General features: G+C 35.8%; 1 protein-coding gene across 1 annotated transcript in view; it reads left to right on the forward strand.

Annotated features, from left to right (window-relative positions):
• The window catches only part of LOC118204994 (uncharacterized protein CG3556-like), a 38,735-nt gene extending 23,465 nt beyond the window's left edge, over positions 1-15,270 (forward strand). The window contains exons 6-10 of the mRNA XM_035377288.2: positions 2,675-2,829; positions 6,571-6,754; positions 11,551-11,710; positions 11,802-11,947; positions 15,147-15,270. Of these exons, the coding sequence (XP_035233179.2) occupies positions 2,675-2,829; positions 6,571-6,754; positions 11,551-11,710; positions 11,802-11,947; positions 15,147-15,211 (710 nt within the window). The 3' untranslated portion in view covers positions 15,212-15,270. The remainder of the gene's footprint in view (positions 1-2,674; positions 2,830-6,570; positions 6,755-11,550; positions 11,711-11,801; positions 11,948-15,146) is intronic.
• The last annotated feature ends 383 nt before the right edge of the window (positions 15,271-15,653 follow it).

The following is a 15,653-nucleotide window of genomic DNA, read 5'->3' on the forward strand; positions in this document are numbered from 1 at the left end:
AAGCAATTACTACCAACTTCTTACAGCTGATTACATAATATAGCTGCTTTCTGAAATAGTAATCAGAAAGTTTGTGTTGCCACAGATATTTTTATAATTTAATCCGCTTTGTGACACTATTTTCCGTCATGTTTCCAACTTGTGCGCACAGTTTAAAACATTGTTTCATAATTTAATTCCATATTTAATATATAGCTTTTATAGCATTTGGAAACTACTGTGAACCTAAAATTCCAAAAATTTCATGTTAAATTTTTATTTTGAGTTGAGTTTATAAAATGTACTTTATTAAAAAAATTTGTAATGTTTTCGTCCATAAAATTTTTCAATATTAAATTATTCATCAGATTGTTGGTTCAGTTAGAAAATAGTGCCCATATAAAGAATTCCATCTAATTTCAAGTATGTACCATTAGCCATTTTTAAAATATCATGCTCGTAAGGTGGAAACATGGCGAAATATTGTCAGAGGATTAAATTACAAAAATATTTGTGGCAACACAAACTTTCTGGTTACTAGTTTCCAAAGCAGCTATATTATGTAGTCAGCTGTAAAAAGTTGGAAGTAATTGCTTTTAAAATAAATAAAATATCCCAATTCTTGCAACAGTCACATATTCGAAAATCATGAGGGGTTTAAGGTGTACGAGTCTCCTTTAATAACGGGTTATAACTTGCGGTTGCTTCCTAACTGATTCGGTGAGCGCTATTATGCATTTGATGCTTCAGGACAGAATTCTTTGGAAAATCGTTTTCTTTTCGCTGCAACTAACGATGGTGATACATGTTGTTCCGTACGTACGAGATCGTAATAGATTGAGTACACAGAAGTCCGATGATAAGGTGCATTTTATCTCGAAAGAAACACTTCAGAGTTTTGGAACGTTCAACAAAAATACCCGTACAGGTGTTAACAGTAAATATCACTAGTTACACTTCAAACTATTAAGAATGTTTAAACACAACGCAAGCATCTAAAAGGCGAAGCTTTGAATACTAAAAGTCGTTCTGAACTAACAACCGCCAGCTTGGCGATATCTCGCCAATTAGGAGAAATGGTCAAATTGCCTTTGTATACTATCGTTTCTTTAGATTTTCAGGTTACATGATACAAAAGAAATGCAACAATTCCACACATTTCACAAATTATCCATGTTCAAAATTCGTAACAATGTGACTTTGTTTATGTAATTATTAAATGAATGATTTGAAAGCTGAAACTTTGTTTTAATTTTTGATATTTTGCCGTTTTCTACGTGTACGTTTTAGACTTGCAAACTACTGGCTTCATTTTATTTTCCCCGCACTCGTATGCCTAATATTTTTAAAGCCTCGATCTGGAATTGCTTCATCCTCGTCAATCTCGGCTGTTACCCTGTTCAATACTGGTAGGTGTCCTCGATTCAAAACCAGGCGATGCTAGTTGCTTTTCTTGGATTTCTCCATGTATAATGTAAATTGGAACCAATTTCCCTTAGAACATCTTCCACAAAAACACTTCTTCCATTAGATGGATGGCCCTCTTGTGCTTTGCCATAGTCAAATAACCTGACAGGTTATTTACAATGCAAATAATCCAATTGATTGGCAAAAGATCTAATTGACAATTCGAATAACCCAATTCAAATTCTGTTGATAAGTCGGTGCTCGTATAACAGAAACACTTTATGATGAAATCTTGGGAAGTGATCTCTTCGATTATTTTTCAGTTACCCCCAATGAATCCTTTCACTTAATGTACTCTTAGAATGCTATTAATCTGCTTACTTAATGCACACTGCCATCTACCATGGAAGTTGACGGAAATCTTTCGAAACTTGCTTCGATCCTTTCTACTGAATGAAGATACACGTGATATTTTAGTTCTATAATCACTAGATGCAAGTTAATGATGTAATATAAAAACTGAGTTGTGAGCTTTGATTTATGATAGTCAATTTTTCGGAATTTTGGCAGGAACAGATCATCTCTTTAATTAACCAAGAGTTACAGTAGCTTGTAGAGGCCAATCGGTGTTGCATGGAACCAAGAAGATGCTGATTATGCTTATCCATTACTGGCGTTAAATAACACTGTTTGGCAAGAGCTATCGGACAACGGTCGCCTGAAAAATGCATTACAATATTCCCTAAAATTCGTTGAAATTCTGAATTGCTGCGCCCTCATAAAAGTACATCCTAAATTTAACTCCATATCAAATAGCTAAAAAAGACCAACCTTCAAAAATTTTAAATAATGCGCTACATAAATTATAGAAAATTACTGAATCTTGTAGATGAAAATTATACTTTCGCTAACAAGTCTTAAAGCAAGTATCGTTTTGGAAAATTCTGTAGTAAAATTCTTCTGGCTTCCAAGCATAGACTTGTTGAGTAGTCTGGATGAAAATCTGAAAAATAGCAATGTTCAGTAACCTCGTTAACTGTTGCATGGAACAATGAATGTAATACCCGGTATACTTTAAAATATATACCTGAAGCAAACTTACTAGTGCATGTCTGAATTTATTCAAAAGGTAAAATCCATATTAAAATTTTACGTATATTTATGAGTGCACATTATTTATTTATTGTTGTGTGTACATTTTTTTTCAGCTTGGAACATTGACTGTTTAATTTTGCTACACTTTTCAGGAGGCTTTTGTACATTTTAATGTTTCTTTGTATTATGGCAGGCTTTCATGCAATGGCAGCTTTGGCAGAAATATGTACTGCGAGGATGTCCAAATTTGAAGGTATCGAAATAAAGTACCATTCACTGCGAAACCTTCTGCGTGACATACGGAATGAGCTACCAGGGAATGTGTACGAACTGGCACTGCTTGCACAGGTAATTTATTTTGTATAGATCTTATGACTATCCCTATGAAGACTATGTAAAAACCATTAGACACGGCTTGTAGCATTTATATGAACTCTTTATTGATTTCGTACGCTACGGGTTCGTAGTTTCATTTAATAATACCGCCAAATGAGCAGTAAAGTTTCTGGTATGTATGGAGATAAATATCAACTCGCACAAAACAAATAGCTGCAAATACCTCAATCCGAAAAAAAGGCAAGTTCTTTTTAAAATGCAAGATCAGCAAATCGTTAGGTGCAAAGCTCGGTTACAATCTCAGGGTTCTAAAATAGAATCGTGGCACTAAGATTGGCGCGAAATTTTCGAATTTGGCAATAAATATTGTGGAGGGCTGGAAGGAGGTTGTAAGCCCATATCATAGTTTCTGACTGATCGGTTTTCATTAATAAGATTAGAAATAAAATTCCCTTAAGTAACCGAGCGGTGAAATGGCTGAACACTAGTAGTTCGGTCTGGGGCTCGAATCCAGACGAACAACCTGGCTATATGGTTATTTTCGTAAATTTCCCCCATATGTAATGTGTATTGGAGCCAGTTCCCCTGAAATTCCATCCACGAAAGCATCACTTCCCTTAGGCAGTTAGTCCTCGGATGCCGTAATCAAATAAACCGAATGAAACTAAAAATAAAATGAAACTAAAAATAACATGCACAAAAGGGTATCTACATTATTCGGAAGAACAGCAGTTCGCAACAAAATTGCTACGTCAAATAAAAGGATATAAATTTAGAAATACTTATAAATCAACGAGTCGACTAACCCTGAAAACTGTTTATAATACGTAGCTTTCTTTAACAACCAATAGAAATGAAATTTCTTAATGGACACTTCCATACCTTTCTCATATAAATCTCGTATATAAATTGATGAGCAGTGGTCCTGCCAATAAGGGGTCTGCTGAATACTGGTATTTTGTCCTCTCTTCGAACTTATATGAATGAACTTGTTGCATGAAAGTGAATAAAAGTTTCTCTTAATCTTTCTTAGCTTTGTCGTATTCAAATAACCTAAACTCCATAATTGATTGTCTATATTTCCATATGTATTATTTTTAAAGTGAAGCAACTTTTTAATAGAAATTGATGCTTGGACTAAAATGCTAAATGTTATACAAATAATGTACAGTGGATGGACAAAAATATGGAAACACCTTGTGAAATGCATGTTTGCAAAGAAAGATTGATTTTAATGAAATATATAGGTGGCGCTGGCATATTTGATTACTGACGCCACCTATACAACTTCGTAAATGTGCTAAACAGTTCAGTTGTCGGAGTACTGTTATGTGAGGTTGTCATTGCATTATGTCAGAGTTAACAGACTTCGAACGTGGGCAATTTGTTGGAGCACGTATGGTAGGTGCTTCCGTAAGCAAGGTAGCCGAGGTGTTTAGTGTTTCAAGAGGTACTGTATCGAAGATTTATTCCGTATATTTGAAAAGCGGAAAAACATCTGCTAAATCACAGCGCGGACGAAAGTGTAACCTGAGTGATCGTGACAGACGATCATTAAGGGCAATTGTGGCGAAAAATAAGACCACGGCTGAAAAAGTTACTGCTGAAATGAATGTTGTGTTACCGAACCCTGAGAGTACCAAAACAATTGGAAGGGAGCTTCATAAACAGGGAATTGCTGGCCGTGCTGCAATTGAGAAGCCACTCATCAGTGATGCTAATGCCCGTAACAGGAAAAGGTCTTGTTTAAGTCATAAAGCCTGGACTATAGAGCAGTGGAAGCGAGTAATATGGTCTGACCAGTCTTCTTTCACATTGTTTCCCACTTCTGGCCGAGTTTACGTCTGGAGAACGCCACCTCAAGCCTATAATACAGGCTGCTTGTTGCCAAGAGTGAAACATGGCGGGGGTTCTGTTATGGTTTGGACAGCGATATCGTGGTTCTCTGCTAGCCCCATGATAACTGTGTCAGGGCACATGACTGCCAAGACTTATGTGAACATTTTGGCCGATCAAGTTCATCCCATGGTACAAACTTTGTTCCCCGATGTGATGGTGTCTTCCAAGACGACAAAGCCCCTGTTCACACAGTTCATTGTCCAGGACTGGTTTTCTGAGCACGAGGATGAGTTGCCCCATCTCCCCTGGCCACCACAGTCACCAGAGCTGAATATTATCGAACCTTTGTGGTCTACATTGGAACGAAAAGTGCGTTCTCGTTATCCACCGCCAACATCGTTATCTGAACTTGCCACCGTTTTGCAGGAAAAATAGTATAATATACCTTTGGCAAACATACAGGAACTGTATCCATTCCGAGAAGACTGCAAGCTGTTTTGGAAGCCAACGGGTTTCCTACACCATATTAAGGAAAGAAACATGTTTTTTTAAAGGTGTTTCCATATTTTTGTCCAACGCCTGTGTTTCTGTTCATTTGTTAACGGGCTATCTTTTGAATTTGTTTTATAACCCGTGTTAAATATTATCGCAGCTGTTATTACAGGACAGTCTGCTTAGCTCTGTTTTTGATTGAAAGTTGAAATAATGTGTTGAACGAAACTGAAGTGTAACTTTTGTTAAGGCATCATTATACATTAACTTTGTGCATTTGAAGTTATTAGAATTGATAAATGAAATTCGTATGCATTGTACTTCGAAAACCTACAATTATATTCGGTACAGAAACGTTTATCCTTAAGATTACAGCGTACCGAAAACTCTTATTTCAGTTCGTGATTTAAGTGTGAAACTTTGGGTGCTCTGCCGGCGCTAATGTTAAGAAATGCAATATATTAAATGGAAAGTAGATGATATATTGTGAACAACTTGGATGACGAATTCTCCATAGATGCTTTTAATATGTAGTCAGTTCTTCATAAAATGAACTTCAGATTCGTTTAATAAATTTACTGAAACCTGAGGCGAATGCAAATAAAGCCCAGTAATGCTATTGATTCGATGCTCGAGTCTCTTGGAGCACTTTAACTCTTTCGCATCGAGAGACTACCAAATCTGTTTTCAACAAACATCGAAAACGCCCATGTTTACGAATTTCTCTTAAAATAGTTTTCCCTTGCCCCTTGCTGCTCTTGGAGGTTTTTCTGTGGTGTCATCCATTGTGTGCAGTTTCACTTTAGGGCCGGATTGCACCTGCGAACGTCAATAGCTTTCCGTATTTCTCCTTTATTTGCTTCAAAAGAATGATTGACATGTCTTTTAACAACTCGCGAAACCAATGAGCCATACACTAACGTGGAGGGGAAAGAACTATATAGAAAACAAACGAGGCGTTGGGGCGGTTTGCCGTTGCCTGAATGAACGGGCGCTACGGGCGACTTCGATGCGAAAGAGTTAAATAGCAACAATAACGTGTTTATAAAAACTCGGATTTGTTTTCAGGGTGGCCGTACAAGTCTTTTACATTTACTTGTTAAGCACTATTTTTGTTCAGATTATGACTTTTTATGCACTTTAAGTATTTTGAAAAGTTGAATTACGTAACATTAAAGAAAGTTTTGAAGCATTGAGGGTACTTCCATGTTGCAGCGATTTCTTAATGTGAAATATAAATACATGCATCTTTAATCATTCCAAAGGGAGAATTACTTCAATTGTCAGTTCGTTACTGGCTTACCTCTAATAAAACTAATAAGTATGAACATGCCTGTTCTTTGCTCAGGATAGACACGCTCTAACAAAGAATGTTAAAAAATGATTTTGAAATTTAACATTTTAAAAAGGTTGTTTCCTTAGGCCCTAAATGAAGCTCATATTAATAATACTTTCTGGAAAAGAGATCAAGCATTGGAAATGATTTTGCGTAGCCAAGATGCAAATGGTTCTTTTGGAGATATACTATCAACTTATTACGTACTGCCTGTTCTAGCTGGTCGATCCCTAGTTTCGCTTGGATCTCGCTGCTCTAATTTTAGCGTAGGTAAGTAAGATTTCATGTCATTTTATTGAATTACCAAATGAGTTTATGAATAGCATCTCACTTTCGATAAAATATAATTCAAGTTAAACTCCTTTATGATAAATTTGCAAAAATGTACAAAAATGTGCGATTTTGGGCTACAGTAAAGAACTTTAAATTTCTAAATTAAGTGGAAAGGAAACTCTAATTCCAGCCCAACTGATGCAGCTGTTTGGCAATTTTGAAATTAATGGGGAAATCGTAGCAAGTTTAGGATCGCTTCATATCATTTTAACTGAAACCAACTGTTGCATGCCTTTTCAAGGGTAACGTATTGGATATCAAAATTTTGCATCTTGTTGGTAATACATGATCTTGCATCTAGAAATGTATTTAATTTCGATATTTATAGCGTATAGCTACTTTAAATTCAGTATTTTGGTAAAGCTGTGTCATAGATGTGAAATTATACTTACAGTGCTTTTAGGGCTTCACAGCATCCAGCCATACTAATTATGCACAATTGTTTTGCAACACCACTTAAAGGAATTAAAAGATTAGCATAAATGATTCCTTGAAATCATTTACTAATGTGTCTGTTTTTGAAGATGACTTTACTTCCCTACTAGAAATGAAATATTTGAATGTTTGGTAAACAAGTGCAACTTTCTCATTAAACATGACATTATTAATCAAAACTGCCTGCAATCTGGTGAGGATGCAGGTCCACCAGCGGCTAAGCGGTAAAATCACTGAATACTGGCAGTTCTATTCTTGGCCCTATTCCAGACGAACGGTCTGGCTGCATGGACTTTTTCGTCTTTTTTTCTATGTTTAACATGCATACGGGCCTATTTCTTTAGAACGTCTCTATGAAGACATCCCTCCCCTTAGACAGATGACCCTCGAGAGCTTTGCCATAACCAACTAAACCAAACTGGTCAGGATACTGCCGTGACTAGGCTAGTTAGCAAAGAGTCAAACCAACGGTATAGGTTCGAATCCCGTGTGTAGCTTCACATTATGTGTGTATTCCCCTCTTGTAAATGGGATTTGGGACTACTCTTTGAGATGCACCTTGGAGATTGCTTTTAATGATGACATAGCTGAATGATTATTGGAGTCGGCTGTTCTTAAGTAATGTTTCCTAGCAAGTTGCTGGACATTAGATAGCAGAAGAGGGTATTTCATTCTGGAATAATTCTCATTCGCGCTTGGACGCTTTATTTTAAGTAACCTATGTAATGTCCAAGAGTAAAACTACTTAACCTTTTGAAGACGGGATGGCCATTATACTGGCCAAAGGGTCCTCTCTTTGAAAAGACGGAGTTGTCCACTTCAGTGGCCATGTCATTTTCCCCCATTTTCCAGATTGAAAAGTGTGGTGAAATGTCAAATCTGACGTCCTTAGGGTTTTAACCACTTATCTCTTTAAAAGATCTTCCTTTTGCGACATAGATTCACCCCTTTGAGAATCCATTAGACTACACACAAGAATCTTTGTTGCAAATAGGAGGTAATTTCTTATAGGGGGGAAAGCATTCGGTTCAAGATTTCCCGTCCTTTGGTAGCTTTTACTGCTACCAAAGCCCCGGCCTTAAAAGGTTAATATTGGGCTCGAATCCCGGCTGGATTGATTAAATCGGCCTGCAGAGGAAGTCTAATTTCTCAATGTATAACGGGCCCGCCAGCTGCAGAGCAGTAAAATCGCTGAACAATGAGAGTTTCGACCTAGGTTCGAATTCGATGCATGACGTGTATACGAGCTAGTTTCTTTTAGAAAGTCTTTCACGAGGCCATCCTTTCCCTTGGGCAGATATCGCTAGTGTGCCTTACCGTAATAAACTAAACCAAATCATGTATGACAGACATCGCATTATAAGGAATACAAGTCATGGGAATAAGATTTAAGTTTTTCAAGACTTCTTTCTCCTCTGCCAAATAGCCCTTGCATGCAAGCATTAAATCTATCGTCAAAAGTAATTAAAGTCATTTAAAAATTCCTTTTTTGTAGATTCGATAATGTTAAAACACGGCATTACTTAACACCCAGACTTACTGAACCGATTTAAGGGGTATCAGAAACCCCTATACCGACAATGCTAAATTGGCCATTTTCGATGTACGTTTTCTCAAAATCTGCTGTAGATACAAGCTTGAAATTTTTTCTGTAATTGAAGTATACCTACCTGATTATACTGAAATAAGTTTTTGAAGCATTTCGAATTTTAGAGTAAATTATAGAACATTGTTAGGTATAGTAAAATTTAGCACTTTTCTCACAAAAAATTAAAAATTTTTTCAAAGTTTATTACAAAAAGCTCATTTCAGTAAAGATTAGGGAACTTAATAAAAAAAGCCATACAACGTTTAGGTACCTGTGAGCAGTAGTTCCTGAGAAAAGGTACATCGAGTATAAAAAAACTCACGTTTGGAGAGAAACTCGTTTTTATGTAAAAATCCTCGTAGATCAAAGCAGTAGATGACAAATTACAACTAGATTTTTTTACAGTTCTAATTTTCTTAAAAGATTAAAGAATATTTTTAGAAAGATAAAAGTGTAGAGAATTTGAAAATGCAAAAATCCGAAATCACAATTTTTTGGGTTCCAACACCCCTTAAATAAATCGGTTAATAGCTGTCATGACCTAGTATCAATGCTCATAATTTTTCAGAATTTTCATCCACAAACCACGAGTAGTTGTTCCATTTATGATAACTCTTAGTTAGAAATATCTGAAGTATAGGAGTTCTTTTTAAATCGAGAGGATAATTTTGTAGTACAAGCATCTCCTTTTCTACACTTTTTAACTCACTAGGTCGATGCTATTTGATTTTTAATTGTTCTTGTTTTTGTAAGGAATTTAACGAAATTTTTATTTTTCACCACTCTAAGTATTGCAGTTCTAAAATTTACCTCTTCAACATTTGCCCCTCTTTCCAGGTGCACATTATAGCTTTGAACGCAGAAATACGTTTGAGTTCCTTAAAGTCCTTAAGACGCGCATCTAATTATCACGTTTCGTAATGTTATGGTTATTTCTGAATTTTGAGTATTCATTATAAATTGAATAATTATTCACTCTGTACAAGTACTGTTTACAAATCCTAAAAACTAAAATTCTTAAATGGTAGTACAGAAAAAAATTATTGTAAAATTAAATCAATTCGGTAAGTATTACTGCATTCAAAATTTATAATTCAAATTAATTTGTTTCTAATCATTATTTGATAACATTTAATTACCTGAACGTTACCAAAGATTAAACCGAGATTTTGTAAAATTTAGGTATAAAGTTTGCACAGATTCCTTGAAGTTAAGAGTAAAATGGCGCAAAAAATCGCGGCTGATAACTGCTGAAAGAGCGCAACAAATGGTAGCAATTTGAGATGAAAGACAAATTGAAATTGATAATGCCATTGAAATGTTTATAGTAGCGCAGAAGGTGCTCAGGCTCGGGAAAATTGTTCATGATTTTATAATCCTGAGTATGTTTTGAGCAATCATTCCGTAAAGTTAAGAAAGCGTACGAGTTCCGTTTGAACTGATAGTACTTGCTTCAGAAATATCCTCTATGCAAAATTCCAATGGTTTTTTTAGGCTATGTTAGTTAATTTTAGTTGGAAAAGACTTGGGTAAGACTTGGGTCTTTCTTTCAATCGCAAATTTATGGATCGAGAAATGATTTCATTTTAGCACCTTAAATATTCTTTTCCATGGAATTTAAATTAAATCGCAGTCCGAATAGCTGTTTTTAAAGTGAGTCTTATTTTTTAAAAATACTATATCCGAGACGTAAAACTTCTCTAATTTTAAACTGCTTTTCATCTTTAATACAAGTCAAAACTTAAATAATATGTACTGATTAAATTATGCTCGACGGATAAATTTCGTAATTTTGCTAAATAGTCTGATTTACATATACTAAATCTATCGTAATACCTAATGCGATTTCTATTTGAGAAATGTAAACGTCTCTGAAATACGCCAGTTTGAGTTGCGTAGGATCTCGTATCTAAAGAGGTTTAGGTAAATGAACTGGTTTGTGTATTCGAATTCGGCAAAGTACACAGATATCTCTGAGGAGAACACTGCTTTCGCGAATGATTTTATAAGGAAGCTGTCTCGTATTTACATTCTACATGGGAGGATCTTGATAATCCTAGAACAGTCTGGCTAGAATTCCAACTTGGGTCGAATTACAACCACTTGTGGTACTATTAGCTTATTGGAAAACGTTACAAAAATTTAAACAATTTGGGAAAGCTAGCAGATAAAAGCAGCCAACAAATTGAGATAATTCTTCATATTGTAAGATATCAAAAGTGAAGGAAATGGATGAGTTTACCCATTTACATATTTGCTTAGTAAAAACATAAGCAATATATCGCTGAATAAGTGTTTACGAGTAACGCAATGTTACTAGCAATGACAAATGTTAGAGATGTATTAATTCATATCTGCATAGAATTATAGAATTTGCTGTGCACATACCATAATATTTACTATAGCTAGTATTGTGAGGTAAATAACTCGGAGTAGTTTGAAATGCTGTATGCCTGATAATTTGGTGGGAACACATAATTAGTCTACTGAATTGACATTATTTCAGCATTGTATAAAATATCAATGTACGTGCTGACAAGCCATTACCTTGTTAATAGACGTCCTAAATTTAAGCTATGTTGGATAATATTAGCTAACAGACTCGATGATAACACTAAACCAATGCTGCTCATAATTTGAGTAGCCAATCAAGCAGTACCTTATTTTATTATTCTCCTGAACGTCTCATTGTCTTCACGTTTCTCTTTAGAAGCAGCACCGAGCTCAAAAACGAATAGGATCTACGTTCAATATTCTTTATATTTTGGAAATCCGGTAGAAGTTTCCCATACAATCCAGTTGAAGGTGGCTAATGGCAGCAATTTTTTTAACATTATGAAACTAGCTGCAAAAGCAGACTCCATTTACGAGTAAGTATTCTGCATTAAATTACTTGAAAACCTGACCTCTTATCTGTTGATTTTTGACATTCATTCAGTTTATTTTGACCTTCAATTTAAGGTTTCGGTATGATGTGTCACGAGCAGTGCCCTTCGTCTATTCAATTGGTGGTGTTGCAAATGATGTTGAACGTGGCTTGTATTGGATGCTGTACATATCAGGAAGAAGGGACTTTTCAAAAGATATTCTAGAATTGTATAACGGAGGTAAGAACATAAGTTTCCATCTAATGCATATAAAATGTTAAGCTGTTCAGTATGATCGTTAAGGAAGACGCAGTTCTATAGTGTTGTGCCCGTATTCGAATCCCTGAGAAGGGTGTATGCAATTTTCTAGCCTGTTTCATTACTTCATTATAGTATTTACACCCTTATGAAAGACTTTGATTCTGAGATGTCTAAACGACCGACTGGTTCGGCTACTCACGAATGCTACTTCATTATAGTATTTACACCCTTACGAAAGACTTTGATTCTGAGATGACTAAACGACCGACTGGTTCGGCTACTCACGAATGCTACTTCATTATAGTATTTACACCCTTACGAAAGACTTTGATTCTGAGATGACTAAACGACCGACTGGTTCGGCTACTCACGAATGCTACTTCATTATAGTATTTACACCCTTACGAAAGACTTTGATTCTGAGATGACTAAACGACAGACTGGTTCGGCTACTCACGAATGCTTAGCTAGCAAGTATCCGCTAGTTGGGAGAAGGAATGAAACTTTATGTAACTAAGCATAATTATTACAAATGAATCGTCGTCGTTTCTTTATTTCCATCCAGCTCCTTTCCAGATAATAACGAAATGATAAACTTAAATTTTGTCATGCCGATTACAACATTTTCTGATGAATCATCTAGTAGATGGTCCCGCTTTCGAAATAAAGTTTATACCTGAAATTTTTTGAGTACGTAACCTGTTTATTACTGTGCATCGTGTCACTCTTCCAAGATGCTGATAATACACCAGGTCGATGTCCACTGGGACCCAGGCAAAGTAGCCCATTGACGGTTATAATGGCCCCCCAATCTCGAGGCGATCCCGGGAGGAGAAATCTAACAGTATTTAATTATATTTAACATCTAGCCATCATACAATCCCGGAACGGATATGTCAGTACCCTTACAGTTCTTGTCGAGCCTGTACGGACCACGGCAAGAACGGTGGTTCTAGTCCTGTGCAGCTAATCTCCCCCATGCTGTCCATTCCCAAGATGTGGACATTACGAGCTGCCATCTCAGTGGTCTATGCTATTTAGTACAACTATTTGTTACTAAACCAAACCTAACAATACTCCCAGTTAACCGAGTTGTGGATTAGCTGGCTTTCAAGATACCGACAATACACCAGGTCGATGTCCACTGGGACCCAGGCAAAGTAGCCCATTGACGGTTATAATGGACCCCCAATCCCGAGGCGATCCCGGGAGGAGAAAACTCTCTAACAGTATTTTATAATTAACATCTAGCCGTCATACAGTCCCGAAACAGATATGTCAGTATCCTTACATTTCTTGTCGAGCCTGTACGGACCATGGCAAGAACGGTGGTTCTAGTTATGTGCAGCTAGTCTTCCCCCATACTTTCCATTCCCAAGATGTGGACGTTACGAGCTGCCATCTCAGTGGTCTATGCTATTTAGTACAACTATTTGTTCTAAACCAAACCTAACAGTACTCCCAGTTAACGGAGTTGTGGATTAACTGGCTTATTTAAAAATTTGTTTTCTAAATAGGAAACAATTTTGATAACACCAGCGTAGAACAAAATTGGCTTCACGAAATAAAGACAAATGTGTAGGATAGCAGCAGTTAATACACACCGTTAATTTCTAATACTCAATCCGTTATTTTAATATAGATTAAGTTAACGTAAGTACATGATGCTGATTATATTGCTTGAAAACGAAGGTAATTATTAACAATACTTTTCTGTAAATTATAATTAATATTTAAACTTATTACTGTTTCAACTGCCTTCAAGCGGGATTGTGAATTATCAGTGGATGTCAGCATCGTTATTATAGGCCCACCAGGCTTTCGAACGGTTAACACGTTGAGCGCGGCCGGCGTCGGTCCCTGGGGCCGGCACTGGAATTTTCGTTTGGCTGGCGTCGGTCCGCGGGACCGACAGTATTAAAGTTAAAAAATGTAGTTTCAATGAAATGTGATCAAATTTTACTTTTAATGAAATGTATTGAAACATTCTAAACAAAAATGCAGCTTAGCTCGCTGCCGGCTGAACGGAAAGGACAGCAAATTCGGCGCCACGCTCAATGTGTTAAGTCGCTGAACACTGGTAGTTCTGTCCGAGATTCAAATCCCAATGTGTACACGAGCCAGTTGGCTCAAAGTCCTCCACGAAGGCATCATCCGCTTTGGCACGTAGCCCTCGTAGCTTTGCCGTAATCAAATAAAACAATCCGTTATGATAGGGGGATCGGAGTTGATTGGTGTGCATTTAGTGTGGAAAATATAAAAGCAGTATCACGTGCTTAATTGTAAAGTGAGTTACCTTTACTGCTTAAATTTCTTTGAACTAAAAACCTGTAAGCTTTTTCGGCCTAATTTTATCGAAAGGTGTTTTTCCCTTTGTTATGGAAACTATGCAATTTATGCACAACATTTATTTTAAGACGTTGAGAAAATGCACAATCACCTTTACAACAGAAAATGCCTACTTTGCAGAAGAAGTTGATAATCTAAATTTTTCGACTTTTCGAAATCGTATGCTAGAATCGGAGTTAACTGCAAAAATCTGGTGTTTTTATGTTTTTCCTATTCGGAATTTTCTTTAGGTTGTGTGTAAAAACAAATTGCCAGAAATCGGATATACTCAAAGTTACTATAGTAAATTTTTGGTAAAATTGTTTAAACCGGATTTTTTTGTAGAGGTAATAAAAGTGAAAGAATTTGCGAAAGGTGAAAAGTGACTTGAACCTTTTTATAAATGCCCCGAGTTTGCAACATTATTGGAATATAAAGTATTTACTTTTGTGAAACGAAACTTCGTTCATGCTGCAAATTAAACATGAACAAAGTTCTGAAAGAAGACTCATGATAAACCATTTTTCAAATTTCAATAAAACATAATTCAATTAGTGATTTTAACTTTCTCAAATTTTACATTCTGAAAAGTTAATGCGAGCTTGTCCTGTCTAGTTAAAATAGTAATGTCTTTAGCAAAATACTTACTTTAGCATAAATTTGAAGTTTAATATTTTAATTTGAGTTGCCGTCAAGAGAAATTGTCATGGAAACATCAAAGAAAAGTATTCATTTGTCATTTTAAGACAAACTTTCGAACACTGATTGCCTGACAATGTTTGTTTATAACAAAGTACTATGTGCGATTGTTGATTTTACGTAGAGCACTTAATTTTGATTTTTCTTTCAGATTTTCGACGATTGATTCCTCAACCTGGTTATAATTTGATTTTCTGGAGGAGGACAATGGAATAACTGTTTCTGCTAGCATGTTAAGTTTTGATTTTTGTTGCAAATAAAATTTGTAGATTAAATTCTGGTGTCGTCTGTTCCTAGTTTCTAATTAAATTCGGAGAGAATGTCTGGCGCATCATAATCTTCAAGGTTTTATATCGATAAAAGTAAACCAAACAACCAATTCAGAGATAACAAATTCTGATCCATTGAGATACACTTTGCACAAAAGATAAATTCTATATCGCCTTTTTAGTCGGCTGATTAATGATATTCAACTTGCATGTTTCATGTCTCAAAAGCACGACATATATAGGTTAGATTAAGTATAGCATTCTTCTAACACATGTATTTTGACACAAGTGACCGATATTTTTTTGATGGAGACACGCCGATCGTTTTATTTAAATTTAATGAGAAATTTAAAAATTTATATTGGTGCAATTTTGTTTGCGTCAAACAT

This window comes from Stegodyphus dumicola, chromosome 9 (genome assembly GCF_044657685.1).
Source record: "Stegodyphus dumicola isolate Sdum_Otavi_A_Nest chromosome 9, ASM4465768v1".
Lineage (NCBI taxonomy): Eukaryota > Metazoa > Arthropoda > Arachnida > Araneae > Eresidae > Stegodyphus > Stegodyphus dumicola.